Genomic DNA, 15,684 nt, shown 5'->3' on the forward strand with positions numbered 1-15,684 from the left:
CATCACTATACAACATACGAGAACAAAGACTTGATCAAATATGTTTGATTTTATGACGTTATATACATAACTGTCCAGCGTCCTTAAATATATAGGGGTTAACTAGTATTACCCTCTACTAGATGAGCCAATTAGGATTGCCCCCAACTAGATGGGGAAATTAGAGTCTCCCCCCTGAGTACACACACAAAAAAAAGTTAACTTGAGTTGACCGTGTTTTTTTTTGTGTGTGTACTCAAGAGGGAGACCCTAATTTCCCCATCTAGTTGGGGGAAATCCTAATTGGCTCATCTAGTAGGGGGCAATACTAGTTAACCCAATATATAGTAAATACCCAAAAACAGAATAGTACGTATTTGGGTGTTCATACTCCAATGGCTGGCAGAAATCCGTATTACAAACTCTAGTGGCACTGTGGGAGACTTCACAGAAATTAGCTGTTGTGTTTCTTTAATCTGCCTCTCAATTCTCAATACCTCAAAAGCATTTGCCTGCAATCAAGTATCCATCTATCCTCCCGAAAGAATGTAAAATCAGTGGCGATGACAGAGAAGCGAAGTAGAACTCCACAGTTATAGACTTATAGTTGATTCCAGTGTTGATTGCAGGAGGCTTTACAAAGTCCAACACTATTCTCGTTGCGAAGCCCTCATTGTTGAACACTCGAACATGACCAGAATGGTTGTAGTTCGTATGTACCGCTTCTACATTGCTCTTTCCAAGTTAAGGCCAACTGATCCAAAGCTTAGAAAAGCAGTATGATTATCACAATGGCACCTTTTGAACTAGTGCCGTCATAACTCATAATTTGCATTGTTAAGGAAGGTTGTCCATGTTTTCTGCCTTCTTCCTTAGAAGAAACTTTTGAACCTTTCCAGTTGAAGTTCTTGGCAGATCATCAAAAACAACAGTACGGGGAGCCATATAGTGAGGCAAGTGATCCCGGCAAAATTTGATAATCTCTTTGGCTTCCACACTGCACCCTTCTTTCAATTTTACGAAGGCAAAAGGTGTCTCGCCCCAATGATGGTCAGGCTGTCCAACGACTGCAGCCTCCAGTACTGCTGGATGACTATACAACACTGTTTCCACCTCAATAGTGCTTATATTCTCTCCGCCAGAAATGATAATGTCCTTTGAACGATCCTTCACCTTTATGTAACCATCAGGATGGTTCACAGCTAGATCCCCACTTCGAAACCAACCACCATCAAATGCTTCCTGTGTTGCTTTCAAATCTTTGAGGTACCCACTCATCACAGTGTTCCCTCTGAACATCACCTCCCCCATGGTTTTTCCGTCAGGTGGTACACTTTTCAAGGTAATTGGATTCTTTATGTCCACCTCTACTCCAAGATGTTGCAGTCCCTGGCGGGACTTGAGCTCTGCACGTTCCTCAGGCGGCAAGAACTCCCACTCTGGCTTCCACATACAAATCGTCCCTGGACCATAAGTTTCAGTCAGCCCATACTGGTGACTAACATTGAAACCCAACTCTTCCATTTTGAACAAGATTTGTGGAGGAGGAGGTGCCCCACCAGTCATTATCTCCACCTTCCAAGGAAGGGTTTTCCTGTCACCAGGTGTAGCGTTCACAATCATATTCAAGACAGTCGGTGCCCCACCCAAGTGGTTCACCTTGTGAAGCATGATGTTCTCATATATGTTCTTTGGAGTAACTTTACGTAGACACACATTTGTTCCACCTTGAGCAGCCACTCCCCAAGTGAGGCACCAACCGTTGCAATGGAACATAGGCACGGTCCACAGGTAAACAGGCATTGCGCCCATCCCATGAAGAAGAACGGTAGAAAGGGAATTGATATATGCACCTCTGTGGTTGTAAACAACTCCTTTGGGACTTGATGTTGAGCCGGAAGTATAATTCAAGGAAATCGGGTCCAATTCATCCTTTGGTTGTCCAATCTCAAAATCAGGATTTCCAGTTTTCAGAAGACTTTCGTACTCCAAGGTGGTAGAAGTGAAGGTACTGTCATGAATTGGATTATCGGATTCAGTGATCAAGACCAATTCGGGTGGCTTAGTTTCCTTCATAGAGAGAAGTTTGAATGCACCATGAGCAATATCAAGCAACTGATAATCTACAAAGATAATCTTCGCCTCTGAGTGTCTAAGTAGTCTCGACACCATCTCTGAGTTGTAACGTATATTAAGAGTACAAAGAACTGCTCCTGCCATTGGGACACCGAAATGAAGCTCATACATTGCCGGGACATTGGGGACCAACGTAGCTACCTGCTCAATAAAATATAGAGCATGTAATGGAGTGTAAAAGGGATGCTAGTACTAAATGGAAAGACTAATTATTTTAGAGACAACAAAAATTAAAAGATGGGAAGCAATGGAATGAGGAGAAAAAGAAAAGAAAAGAAAAAATAGTCCATTCATCATGCATGCACTGGGCAGGGAAGCTAAGAGATGGGGTCACAATAAAAACTAAAACAAGGGGACGGTTATATGAACTCCACCATGTATGGACTCCAAAAGAACATCACCAAAAGTGGACTTACAAAATGAATTGGGGGCTGATTTTTGGTGGAGATGTTCTTCACACAGTAGAGAACACCCCCCACAAATAAAAATCAGCTCCATTATGCGCAACTGCCCACTTCTAGCGTGAAGAAGGATTCATGAGACTATATATTAACGTAATAAGAACACAAGCAGTTATATAGGTCTAGACATAAAACACCATTAAAATTGAAATTAGCCAAAACATAAAATTGGCTATAATAGACTCAGTAGTAATAGCTTTTTACTTCTTAACGCTCAATTCCGAGAAATCGGTTTGCCTGAGAACTCAATCTTGGACAATTAAGTACCAAAACACCAAGTTAACTAACTAAAAGAACAATCAAATTACTCATCACCAACCCAATTACTTCAACAGTGTAAGATGCAACACATATATTCATCAGACATCACAATCAAACACAGAAAAAAAGAGGGCGATCACAAGTGCAGATCAGAAGAAAAAAAAATGCAAGATAACTAAAGAAACAATTGAAGAGAAACTAAGTAAATTAAGGAACAGATATATGTAACTTACAACATCCCCACGAGAAATACCAAGATGGGTAAGAGCAGAAGCAAGTCTTAGACATCTTTCAAGCGTTTCCTTCCAAGTGTAGTTGGCAGAACCATAAATAACAGACACTCTATCTCTGTATACAATACCAGCTCTTTGTAAAAAGCTTATGGGTGATAATGGAACATAGTTTGCAGGGCATTGGAATAGACCCTCCATTGGTTTCTCCGAAGAGAAATGTATTACTTGTGTTGATGACTCTTGTGATTGACGAGGTAGACTTTGTTCTTAAACTCTTGTGATTGCAAATTTACATTCGTAACTCGTAATTGCTGGAAATTACAGTTTACAAACCTTCCAATTATTGAACTTTGAACTTTGAAATTCTGAAAAGTTACAGGCGATATTTTTCAAAAAATATACCACCGACATGTTGTCAGAAATCCAATCATCATAATGGTAATAAAAATAAGGAAAGAAAGAGGATGCATTGATAGAGCAAATATGGTGAATTGATTCAGTCAAAAAAGACATTTATTTGACTACAACTTGCTCCAAAAAGGTACAGAGAAAATAATGTGTAACATTTGAGCCATTTAAAACCCACCAACCATGAACTCTAGAAACTTCAACACAAAAAAACATGATTGTACGTGCGAGAATTGGAGGATATCATTTCACTCAATCCAATACAGCTATTACAGCATCGACAACCTCCTGAGTAGTACTCTGTCCACCAAGATCTTTAGTCCGGTACCGTCCTTCTGCAATCACCCTCTTAACGGCTGTCTCTAATCTATCAGCAAAAGAAGGGAACTGGAGATGTCTCAACATCATGGCAGACGACAGGAGTAGGGCTACTGGATTTGCCTTCTTCTCCACTACCAGCTTCTCATTCCCCACATTGCCTGCTGAAGCACCTTGCTCGAAGATTGCATGATCAGCCCCGACATTACCTAACCATCAAGTCATGATGACAATAGTAACTTACAAGTGAGACAAGACGACACATTAATCTATGTTTAGAGTTGGCCAAGGAACCCGTATCAACCACTCTTACTGTACACTACCACTAGAAGCTTTCTACATTTTTTTTCATCAGAAAATTAAAAAATTATGGTAGGTACCTCCTGGCATCACTCCAGTGCCACCAGCAATACCAGCTGCAGTATTTGCCACCAGATTGCCATAGAGATTCGGTGTGACCTGCAAAATTACTTGTTATGCACTTGGTACGGAGGTGTCAAATTGAATCTACGATGTAAAGTTGGTGTGTCAGCACTGTCACTGAAACATACATGAGAACAAAATGCACAAGTACATGGATGCAAATAGAAAAATTATCTTTGGATGTTCAAATTCATAACTTTCACATGCAGATTTCACTGTGGGCAGGATAGAAATGGATGTATTCCTCCCTTAAGCATATTTATCTTGCTTGACTTTGGTTAGTTACTTACCGACCATAAAGAATAAATGAATGACGTTTGACATGAAAGGACATAACAATCTCAAATGGGTAATGCCTAAAACTAAACTCTTTCCTGTAGGGTCTAGACTTCTATAGTGTCGTTAATGACAGGTGTAGAATTAAGTAACTCATTGTTGTACATTCATTACTTCCCTAAACAAGTTAATCAAAACAAATAACTTTGGTCAAGCCAATAAAACTTCTCAAGGTGACCTGAAACTCTGGAAGGGTGGTGTAGTTCTGTTTGGCACTCACCACATGAACATGTTATCACCTAAGTTACATTGACACGGACACGTGTGTCTGTATCCGACACGGATACGGAGTGTCTGACACGGTGAAATATCAAAAACTAAGTTATCACACACAATATGTGATGTAGATTAAACTGGTGGAAGCTTCAGTTTATTAAATCTATTCTTGAATTAAACAAAACAAAGAAACCTAAAAGACGACTCTTTTATTGAATCTCACAACTCATAAACTTCAACACCGCCGAACCCTAATTACAAGCCTCTTATTTATACTAATAACAATAAAGTAGCAACTAAACTAGTGGGATCACGGCCCATGGGCTTGACCACCGAACCTTGAAAGAAACGAACTCATGTTCTACATCACTCTCCCCATATTGAAGAAGCTTGACCACAAGCTTGTTGACATGAAAACCCACCAATATGCAAAAGCTCTTCAAACTTTAAACTTGTATACGTCACCCTCCCGTGGTTCTGAGGAATTCGACTTCGAATCTTGCCCAAATATCGGCTCAAATGAATAACATGGCACCACAATGCTACTAGTACTCCTTTCTTAAAACACAATGGATACTAGAAGTCACGAAGTATGCGTTGAACTGTTTTGTGGTTGCGAGTAAAAGCCTTCTCAAAATTGTTAGAAAATGATCAATATAACCACCATTTTGTGCTTGCTGAATTAGAGGAACAAAACCTTCATAGATCTGGTTAGCAGGACGTCTTTGTTGCAAAAGAAGGTGATGAACTTGCTGATTTTGTTTGTTATCATGCCCAAGACGTGACACAACAGCTTCATAAATTCCTTCCTTCCCTTTGTTGTCATCGACAACAACCGGTGTTTTACGTTGGGCTATAGAAGCTCCACCAACGATGGGGGCTTTGGGCTGCAAAAGCCCCACCTAAGTCGACTAGTCACTTCTTCTAATCGATCAAACCTGTTTTGTATTAAAGTTTCTCTCCACTCTTCTAATCGAACAACCCGTACTCTAGGAGTTAATATGAATCCATGAGTTCTCCATAAAATCTTCATCTCTAACGTTGTAGACATATCTTGATTTACAATAATAAAATTGGATTCGTGGCGAACAATGCTATGAACAGTATTTCTGCACAAATCTCCAAAAAACAACCTGCTCCGATACCAAATGATGTAGATTAAACTGGTGGAAGCTTCAGTTTATTAAATCTACTCTTGAATTAAACAAAACAAAGAAACCTAAAAGACAACTCTTTTATTGAATCTCACAACTCATAAACTTCAACACTACCGAACTCTAATTACAAGCCTCTTATTTATACTAATAACAATAAAGCAACAACTAAACTAGTGGGCTCACGGCCCATGGGATTGACCACCGAATCTTGAAAGAAACGAACTCATGTTCTACATCAATATGTGTCCATGTGCGTCCGACACGGACACGTAGATACGTATCCGACACAGATTATTTTTGGAATATGGCGTGTCCATGTAACATAGGTTATCACTAACATATCCACATACGAACCGTTTTTATTCAAATTTGTGAAATTGAGATGTAGGGATGAGAAGACCAACAATAGAGTAAAACAACAGCAAAATGCTACAGTCCAATCAAGAATAGACTTCTTTTGACACAATAAACTCATAATGCATTATCTTCATCCACGATATATGACATATATATTCTCACTAAAATTACAAGCTCAGAAAGATATTGAGATCTGAGGAAGTTCGCTAAAATTAGACAAGGTCTATGCCTTGAGGCGATATGAAGCGTAAAACCAAACTTTGCCCCAAAAAAATTAGGATAAACTATTGTTTTAACCATTGTACTCTTAGTCAACTAACATTCTCCCCCTTGTACAAATTTAAGAGCTTAAAACACATTGTACTCTTGGTCAACTAACATTCTCCTCCTTGTATAAATTTAAGAGCTTAAAACACATTGTACTCTTGGTCAACTAACATTCTCACCCTTGTACATGTGGACATAACCCGATGACTAGGATATTGTGTGTTTAGCGGAAAAAAAAAAAAAAAAAATGTTTCCAAATTCTCATCCGATAAAAAACTTCCAAAGCTTCCAAATCAAACCCATTCTCTACAAAACCAAATATAATAACAACAGTACTCTTAGACTTCTTAAATGTCGATGAACCATCAAATGCACCACAACCGTTTGACGAAATTCCTCAAGGAAACTTACCCATGTGTTATTACAGTTTGCACTTGGAGCATTCTAGAAACAATCTCCATCATAAAGTTCTAGACGCTTTCTCGAAAATCCATCAGTCAGATGGATTCATTTATGGGTCTGGTCTTACTTGTGTTCTCAAGGCATGTGATTGGGCTTTTAACCATTTTAACCATAGTTTTGTTAAACAAGTACATTGTCTTTGTTTGAAAACGAGATATGAAGCTGATGTTAGTGCTGGGAATTCTCTTGTTGATATTTACTTTAAAACTAATAATATTGAAGAGGGGGAGAAAGTTTTTGATGAGTTGGTAGAGAGGAATAGGTATTCTTGGATGTTGTTGATTGATGGGTGTATGCAAGATGGATTAACGCGTCAGGCATTGGAACTTTTTGTTAAGATGCAAATGGAAAGAGTTACGCCCAACCCATTTACGTTTGTGAGTGTTCTTGCGGCTTTAGCTGAAAATATGGTTGAAATGGGAATGCAAGCACATACTCAAGTTATTAAACTTGGTTTTGAGGAGATGACCGTTGTTGGGAATTCTTTAGTCAGTATGTATTTTAAGTCGGGTCTTGTTAATGATGCTACAAGAGTTTTTGAGAGTATGGAGAACAAAGATGCAAATTCATGGAATGGGATGATTGCTGGTTTTGTTGAGAATGGGTTTGATTTGGAAGCTTTGGAAGTTTTTTATCGGATGAGAATTTTGGGCATAACCTTTCCAAATGTTTATTTTTTTATTTTATTTTATTTTTTCTCGCTAAACACACAATATCCTAGTCATTGGGTTATGCCCACGTGTACAAGGGTGAGAATGTTAGTTGACCAAGAGTACAATGTGTTTTAAGCTCTTAAATTTGTACAAGAGGGATAATATTAGTTGACCAAGAGTACAATGTGTTTTAAACTCTTAAATTTGTACAAGAGGGATAATATTAGTTGACCAAGAGTACAATGTGTTTTAAGCTCTTAAATTTGTACAAAGGGTAGAATGTTAGTTGACCAAGAGTACAAGGGTTAAAACAGTAGTTTATCCAAAAAATTAAGACAAAATTGTTAAAATAAAAAAGAAAATAAACTTACAAACATATAGGAAAAAAAAACAAAACAAAACCAATGCACTGTCCATTATTAGCATACACTTCACCATATTGATTGGCCTAAAAAACATTACAGATGACGTTACCAGTATGAACACATGGGTAAGGAAACTTAACCCATGTGTTATTACAGTTTGCACTTGGAGCATTCTAGAAACAATCTCCATCATAAAGTTCTAGGCGCTTTTTCTAAAAATCCATCACCGGATGGATTCATTGATAGTCCGGGTCTTTACTTGTGTTCTCAAGGCATGTGATTGGGCTTTTAACCATTTTAACCACAATTTTGTTAAACAAGTACATTGTCTTTGTTTGAAAACTAGATATGAAGCTGATGTTAGTGTTGGGAATTCTCTTGTTTATATTTACTTTAAAACTAATAATATTGAAGAGGGGGAGAAAGTTTTTGATGAGATGGTAGAGAGGAATAGGTATTCTTGGATGTTGTTGATTGATGGGTGTATGCAAGATGGATTAACGCGTCAGGCATTGGAACTTTTTGTTGAGATGCAAATGGAAAGAGTTACGCCCAACCCATTTACGTTTGTGATTGTTCTTGCGGCTTTAGCTGAAAATATGGTTGAAATGGGAATGCAAGCACATACTCAAGTTATTAAACTTGGTTTTGAGGAGATGACCGTTGTTGGGAATTCTTTAGTCAGTATGTATTTTAAGTCGGGTCTTGTTAATGAAGCTACAAGAGATTTTGATAGTATGGAGAACAAAGATGTAGATTCATGGAATGGGATGATTGCTGGTTTTGTTGAGAATGGGTTTGATTTGGAAGCTTTGGAAGTTTTTTATTGGATGAGAATTTTGGGCATAACCTTTCTAAATGTTTATTTTTTTATTTTATTTTATTTTTTCTCGCTAAACACACAATATCCTAGTCATTGGGTTATGCCCACGTGTACAAGGGTGAGAATGTTAGTTGACCAAGAGTACAATGTGCTTTAAGCTCTTAAATTTGTACAAGGGGGAGAATGTTAGTTGACCAAGAGTACAATGTGTTTTAAGCTCTTAAATTTGTACAGGGGGTAGAATATTAGTTGACCAAGAGTACAAGAGTTAAAACAGTAGTTTATCCAAAAAATTAAGGCAAAATTGTTAAAATAAAAAAATAAATAAACTTACAAACATATAGGAAAAAAAAACAAAACAAAACCAATGCACTGTCCATTATTAGCATACACTTCACCATATTGATTGGCCTAAAAAACATTACAGATGACGTTACCAGTATGAACATTAATTCATTTGTTCCAAATTCACAATAAACCACCAACGGTGTCTTTACTAAGTGTAGGAGTTCAACTATCAGGCTATACCCAAAACAAAACCCAACCTAGCTGCTGTGATGCATTACCCATTGTAAGGGGTTTTGCTCGAGGACCACATCTTTGAACAAGCAAAGGCTAATATTGACTTAACCTTCTGTTAGCCCCCAAGAAAGGAACTACCTTCCAGATGGCTTGACCTATGAAGTCAGTGGAAGGGTAAGGCGCTAAGCTTCCCCTCGGCAGTATTGATGCCTTTGGGCCTTGTAGGCACCTTTGACAATGTAGGCATTGACCATTTCCTAAAAGCAACTTAGTTCTAGAGTTGTAGGATGTCAATCTCTTACAAACTTTATGGGGCTAACGATATATCAAAGAGAGTGAGGACCAATGTTCCAAAAGAGATATATAAACGACAATGAAACAAAATGCTAAGCATATCCACCACTGTCACTACCCATTTAATCATGATCACAGCTATCAATCTTCAATAGTCCCAGTCCTCAGATGTTAGTGGCACACTTCAACAAAAAGTAAAAAAAAAGAATTTGATTATTAGGAGACCAAATGTTAGCTTAAAGCCTCTAAGCCATAGCCATCATCCCTAAGGTTCCTCTCCCACTCGGGGCGTCTATGGGTGGTCTTATCATCAAAGGAAATTTTATACTTGTTCTATACTCCTGGAGCAAGGATATCCAATTCAACCATTTTGTGGTTAGATACAAATCCTTTATGGGTTGATTGAGAGTGAGAAGATACGTTTTAGAATAGTTTCCTCTTGTTTGCGTTTTCTGTATCTCTTACACTCTTTCTTTATTGAATAGGGGGGGGGGGGCAAAAACCTAGGTTATATTGATGTATTGGTCTATGGGGAATAAACATAATACAGAGACGAAGAAAGATATATCACATTGCCAACCACATTTGAATCAGATATGAACTAGGTTTCAAAAAAAAAAAATGCATTGAGGCTCAAGCCTCACATGTTTATAAACTTTTAAATTCACATACCATGACGTCAAACTGCTCTGGCTTTGCGACAAGTTGCATACAGCAATTGTCCACAATAATCTCATTATACGCAATGCTAGGATACTTTTCTGCAACCTCCCGACACGATTCTAGGAACAGACCATCTGCAAGCTTCATTATATTGGCTTTGTGCACCGCTGTCACTTTCTTTCTATTGTTTAAGTAGGCGTACTCAAATGCATATTTTGCAATGCGTTCTGAGCAGAACTTTGTTATCACCTAGCACATGCACTTGTGAGAAACATACATAAACCATGTACCAAAAAAAAAAAAAAAACACATACCTTAAGGCTCTCGACGACGCCCGGAACAACTTCATGTTCCAAGCCAGCATATTCCCCCTCAGTATTCTCCCTTATAACAACAATATCAACATTCTCATGTCTCATATACAAACCAGGTAAATTAAAACAATTAACAAGAGAAGCATAAAGATCCAACTCTTTCCTCAATTGTACATTTAATGAACTAACACCACCACCGACAGGTGTATCTAAACCACCTTTTAAACAAACTTTGTTTTTCTTAATAGAATTAATTACTTCATCTGGCATTTTATTCATTTTACCAGACACGTGTTGGAATTTTTCGAAATATATTGGTGCGTGCATTGCTGACATTATTTGTTCTACTGCGTTTGTTACTAATGGGCCTATTCCGTCTCCGGGTATTAACGTTACGGGTCGTGGGGCGCCGTCACCTGGTCTGGGCATGTAGGTTATGGATCTTGATAGGTGGGGAGTTTGGAAAAGGTTTTTTATTAGGATTCGTTTTGCCATTTGGTTTAGGGTTTTTTTTCTTTTTTCTAGAGAGGTTGTGGGAGGAGGAGAGGGACCATTAAAAGTTGCAAAAGGAAAGTAATAAAGAGAGACTGAGAGAATAAATGCCCAAAAGGAAAAGTGGGCCCATATTGGAAATTTCAGTAAAATTGGCATTTATATTTTCGACCAAAACAACACTAGATAGAACCTCCCTGGAATCACAAAAATGCTCACTAAAATCACCGGCATGACGCACTAACACAAAAGGTTGCAATTTTTTCTGTACCGAACGGTAGTATTTGCATATCCTTCCAATTCATCACCGCAACCATTGGCTGTATATTATTATTACATACAACCATTAGCAGACTTCTGTTTTTCATCCTTCCCAATTGGAAGGACTACTGCAACAAAATTAAGGAAAAAGGCAAATTTGACCCTGCATGCTATGATATCTCTCTTGTAGTTAGTTAATTGAAGCGTATCCCACAATCCCACCTAACTCTAGAGTTGATATCCCTGATGTTGATCACAATATGTTACTGTTTATCTTGCAACACAAATCAAACACAATTTTATAATGAAATTATGAAATCCAATTGAATTCACCACCATTAGACTGTAATTTCATTCTATAAGGAATAACAAAAACCAAATCCACAAACTGCAATATAGCATAGAACCTTACATGTTTGAAGTTCTTCTATAACCCAATGAAAAACTATAAACTAAAACCCAGCAAAAAGTTCCAAATACTGATAAAAAAGAAGAGCACATTCCCAAAATCAAATTCTGCGAGTTCGCCTTGTTGTGATCTTACTACGTTCACCATCAATTAAAGACTTGTCAAAGTTTCCTGCCAAAGGGGGCTTCTTATTTTCTTTGCAACTGCTTCTCAAAGAATATCTCGGAGCAACAATTGGAGTCTCAGTTCGACTTAAAGAGAAGTTTGAAGGCAAAGACTTCCTCACACTCTCAAACCTTTTCGAATTGCTTTTCTTTGCAGATTCCATAGTAACACCAAGACCATAAGGTGTTTTCTTCTCTTGCCCAATCACACCTTTCTTTCTCTTAAGCCTTTCATTCCTTCTAGCAGAATATTCATCATAAAACCTTCCCCTTTCATAAACAACACTTGGATCCATACTAAAAGTACTAATATTATTAGAAGCAGTACCAAGATTACCCAGATTTTGATTCCCGAATTCGTCTTCGACCATTTTCGCTAAAGCTTGTAAATCACATGAAATTGATTGGTCTTCTGGTCGAAGGTCTGATTCTTCTACATTAGCCAACCGATTCGGAACTGGGGCTTTCATCAAAGAAACTGTTCAAAAAATATAAAACACTATAAATCAATTCATTCTTAAGGAAATAAAAAAATTGCAAAAGGGTTTTCTGTTCAAATTACCTGGAGTAGTTGGAATCAAACTGTCATTAGACCGTAAAACCCGTCGACTGGGAATTCGATTAACTGCTTCAGCAAGTGGGGGTTTGCGCAGCGAAGGAGTTCTCAACGTAGCCATAGATGATTTCAAAGAAATAAAGATTCAAAATTTAAACTCAATCCCCAATCTAGAACTATCACTTCATGATCTAAAGAGCCGATTGTTTTTTGCTTTGTGATAGAAAAGAGAGATGGGAATTTTGAAATGTCTTAAAGGAGAGTGGAAGGAGCCCCAACGGTCATATTTTTTTAATCTAACGGTAGGGAAGATTCAATATGAAATCTTAGGGGATTACGCTATTTACTATCTTTCTTTCCAAATTTTCAGTTTACTTGTTTGTGGTTTCGACTTTCGACTACAATTATGCCATTAGTAGCTCCATGACAGCAAGGACCTTTTGGTTTAAAAAAACACTCCACGAGAAACTGCAAAATCAAATTTCTACTGTTTCAGCCCTCTTTCTCTGAAAAACACATTCCATGAATTGCTGTTATTAATTGAATCTTATTGAATATGGGCATACGAATTTTTTTATGCGTTTCGGAACAATTGTATGGTGAACTTACTTAGTTACTCATAAATCATTACTCAATTCAATGAGTTATAGTCCATTCAATCTTTAGAAGCCCAATGTGAGAATTGTTTACTACAATGACACCAGGACTCTAGGGCATGACATTCAGTTAATAGTCTGTTATAACTTGCATTCTATTTTAAAATTTGTTTATAAAAAATAAAAATAATTGTTGCATGAGAATTTCTATTTTCAACAGTGACAAGTCCAAGTACATAAACTTTTATGTTAAGAAAACAGTTTACTATATATTTTTATCAACTTAACATGGCACATTCTATAATAAAAAAAATAAAAAATAAAATACTGCAAATAATGACCAATACAAAAAAAATAAAATATAGCACGAAAATGGTTTCTAAGAATTAAGCACGAAAGTAGTTATAACAACCCCAATTTTTAAACAACATAAATTAAATTATTTGATTGAAAATAACTATTATATTATAAAGTCTAGCTTATTCTAGAATTTGTTTAGCTATTGTTGATTTTCAAAAAAAAAAAAAAATGTTTTTACTTGAATTGTTTGTTAGAACTTATGTGGGTATTTTTATAATCATTTTGGGCTTGAAAACATTGTTAAAATGTATTCATTCATATAGGTATGGACCTTGGGTGTTTTAGACCCATTGGAGGCCCATAGGTTACCTTTTAAACAGACTTAAAAACATGGAATAAATAAGAGCTTTTGAATTTTCTCTCAAAAAATATGATTATTCAAAATCAAAACCCTAGCCTCCAATAAAAAAGGGGAAGAGGAAGAAAAGAGAAAAAGGGGACGCAAAGTATTGGGCTCACCGCACTATTGATATTCATAGTTGTTTACATCTTGTAGACTTAATAAGGTGAGTTATATTTATTTCTTTTATTGTTTCCATAGAAATAGGATATGTTGTTTGTTATGTGTGATCATATGGATTGTATATTGGGAGGATAAAGCCATTAATAAATTGTATAGAGTTTTGTGAAGAAGATGAACAGTTAACAAGAAACACCATTCTAGAAAAGTTGTCTGCGCAGTCTTTTAATTCTGTTCAGATGGAGATCTTTCCGCACACGGATGTCTCTCAAATTTAATCCATAGTTTCCTGACACATTGTAGTCTGACATATTAAAATTTTAGACAGATCCAACGGTTGGATTTCTGTCGAGGCGCGCATAAGCGTGACACGTCGTAGTGTTTCTACACCAGAAAAAATGCAGTGTGCAGTCTTTTGTTTCTGCTTAGATGGTGTCGTTTCCATACTCGGATTTGTATGAAATTTAATCCATAGTTTCCTGACACATTGTAGTCTGACATATTAAAATTTTAGACAGATCCAACGGTTGGATTTCTGTCGAGGTGCGCATAAGCATGACAGGTCCTAGTGTTTCTACACCAGAAAAACTGCAGTGTGCAGTCTTTTGTTTCTTCTTAGATGGTGACCTTTCCGTACTCGGATTTGTATGAAATTTAATCTATAGTTTCCTGACACATTTTAGTCTTCCATATTAGATTTTTAGATTTATCCAATGGCTTGATATCTGTCGAGGCTTCCATTAGTGGGACTAGTCGTAGTAGAAACTACACCAGAAAACTGATGGGTGCAGTCCTTTGTTTCTGTTTAGATGGAGGTCAACCTATTATCGGATTGACCTCAAATTTAATCCATAGATTCTTGATATCTAGTTAAATGACATATACAAATTTTAGGCAGATCCAATGGTGGGTTGTCTGTCAAGGCACGGATTAACAAGGTTGTTAGAATTAGCTCAAGTTTAAAATAGACATAGTTGGGTGGTTACATGATGGCATTAGATGGTCAGTGGTTATTATACTTTCGATATATTCTTACTATCGTGAAAATATTGGTGTGGAATGAAAATATATCTATATGTTTTATTTTATCGTTGATTATTAAAATATTTGGAGAATTGGTTAAGAGCTACGTAAAGGCTTGATTCTAATCTTAAAAAGATTGGATAATGTGAAAGCAGACCTTATATGTACAGGTGCAATCACTATATCTATAATATATATATTAGTTTGTGTGATAACTATGTGATTGTGTTAGAAATCTTGTTGTTTTGATACTACATAAATATATATGTGTGAGATAGAAGTTGTATATGAATATAGACTTTAGTATATGTAGATCTGTTTTGGACATTAGTGTGTGTGGACTTGAATTTGGGTTAATGAACTATTTGTTTACAATATTGTATATATGAGTGTGGTTATGTAAATTGTATTTGTTTGATTATAAGTCCGTTTTTACATTAAATGATGCTTAAGTGCTTGATTTGCCTTGACACGCTTGAAATGACTCTCTACATGTGTGGTCCGTTTTGACATGAGTAATGCTAGTATAATTATAAGTGATAATAATGTTTTAAAGTGTAAGCCCACATCTTTAGAACTCTCCATGCCTCGGGATTTGGTAATGAGATAGTATGACTTGTGATGTCATGTGATAGATGGGTATTCATTGAATGTGCCATGAATGACCCGGTATTCATTGAATGTGCCATGAATGACCCAATAGTTTGGACTGCCC

General features: G+C 36.8%; 3 protein-coding genes across 4 annotated transcripts; all 3 read right to left on the reverse strand.

Moving 5' to 3' along the window:
• Positions 1–307: 307 nt before the first annotated feature.
• On the reverse strand, positions 308–3,371 carry LOC147503115 (isovalerate--CoA ligase AAE2-like). Its single transcript, XM_086607925.1, has 2 exons — positions 3,071–3,371; positions 308–2,256 (listed from the first exon to the last, which is right to left on the reverse strand). The coding sequence occupies exons 1-2, from the start codon at positions 3,266–3,268 to the stop codon at positions 817–819; spliced, it is 1,638 nt and encodes a 545-aa protein (XP_086464051.1). The 5' UTR covers positions 3,269–3,371; the 3' UTR covers positions 308–816.
• Positions 3,372–3,522: 151 nt separating this feature from the next.
• Positions 3,523–11,573, reverse strand: LOC147503116 (isocitrate dehydrogenase [NAD] regulatory subunit 1, mitochondrial-like). Of its 2 annotated transcripts, none has more exons than XM_086607928.1 (4): positions 10,649–11,573; positions 10,344–10,583; positions 4,177–4,255; positions 3,523–4,005 (listed from the first exon to the last, which is right to left on the reverse strand). In XM_086607928.1, the coding sequence occupies exons 1-4, from the start codon at positions 11,297–11,299 to the stop codon at positions 3,731–3,733; spliced, it is 1,245 nt and encodes a 414-aa protein (XP_086464054.1). In that variant the 5' UTR covers positions 11,300–11,573; the 3' UTR covers positions 3,523–3,730. The 2 variants fall into 2 exon arrangements, with proteins under 2 accessions (XP_086464054.1, XP_086464053.1); XM_086607927.1 differs by having other exon boundaries at positions 10,344–10,571; positions 10,649–11,400.
• A 166-nt stretch (positions 11,574–11,739) lies between these two features.
• Positions 11,740–13,149, reverse strand: LOC147503117 (uncharacterized). The gene is made up of 2 exons (XM_086607929.1): positions 12,537–13,149; positions 11,740–12,452 (listed from the first exon to the last, which is right to left on the reverse strand). Exons 1-2 carry the CDS (start codon positions 12,649–12,651, stop codon positions 11,911–11,913), a joined length of 657 nt encoding a protein of 218 aa, XP_086464055.1. The 5' UTR covers positions 12,652–13,149; the 3' UTR covers positions 11,740–11,910.
• Positions 13,150–15,684: the final 2,535 nt, after the last annotated feature.

The sequence above is a fragment of the Coptis chinensis genome, chromosome 4 (assembly GCF_015680905.1).
Source record: "Coptis chinensis isolate HL-2020 chromosome 4, ASM1568090v1, whole genome shotgun sequence".
Classification (NCBI taxonomy): domain Eukaryota; kingdom Viridiplantae; phylum Streptophyta; class Magnoliopsida; order Ranunculales; family Ranunculaceae; genus Coptis; species Coptis chinensis.

What these genes read in the sequence shown, in the direction of transcription:
- LOC147503115 (XM_086607925.1), bottom strand. Translation starts at nt 3,268, where the DNA reads ATGGAGGGTCTATTCCAATGCCCTGCAAACTATGTTCCATTATCACCC. An exon ending in GTATTTCTCGTGGGGATGTT is followed by an intron (nt 2,257 to 3,070) that starts GTAAGTTACATA and finishes TTTATTGAGCAG; the next exon opens with GTAGCTACGTTGGTCCCCAA.
- LOC147503117 (XM_086607929.1), bottom strand. Translation starts at nt 12,651, where the DNA reads ATGGCTACGTTGAGAACTCCTTCGCTGCGCAAACCCCCACTTGCTGAA. An exon ending in TTTGATTCCAACTACTCCAG is followed by an intron (nt 12,453 to 12,536) that starts GTAATTTGAACA and finishes TTTTTTGAACAG; the next exon opens with TTTCTTTGATGAAAGCCCCA.
- LOC147503116 (XM_086607928.1), bottom strand. Translation starts at nt 11,299, where the DNA reads ATGCCAATTTTACTGAAATTTCCAATATGGGCCCACTTTTCCTTTTGG. An exon ending in CAGAGCAGTTTGACGTCATG is followed by an intron (nt 4,256 to 10,343) that starts GTATGTGAATTT and finishes GTAATTTTGCAG; the next exon opens with GTCACACCGAATCTCTATGG. An exon ending in CACTGGAGTGATGCCAGGAG is followed by an intron (nt 4,006 to 4,176) that starts GTACCTACCATA and finishes CTTGATGGTTAG; the next exon opens with GTAATGTCGGGGCTGATCAT.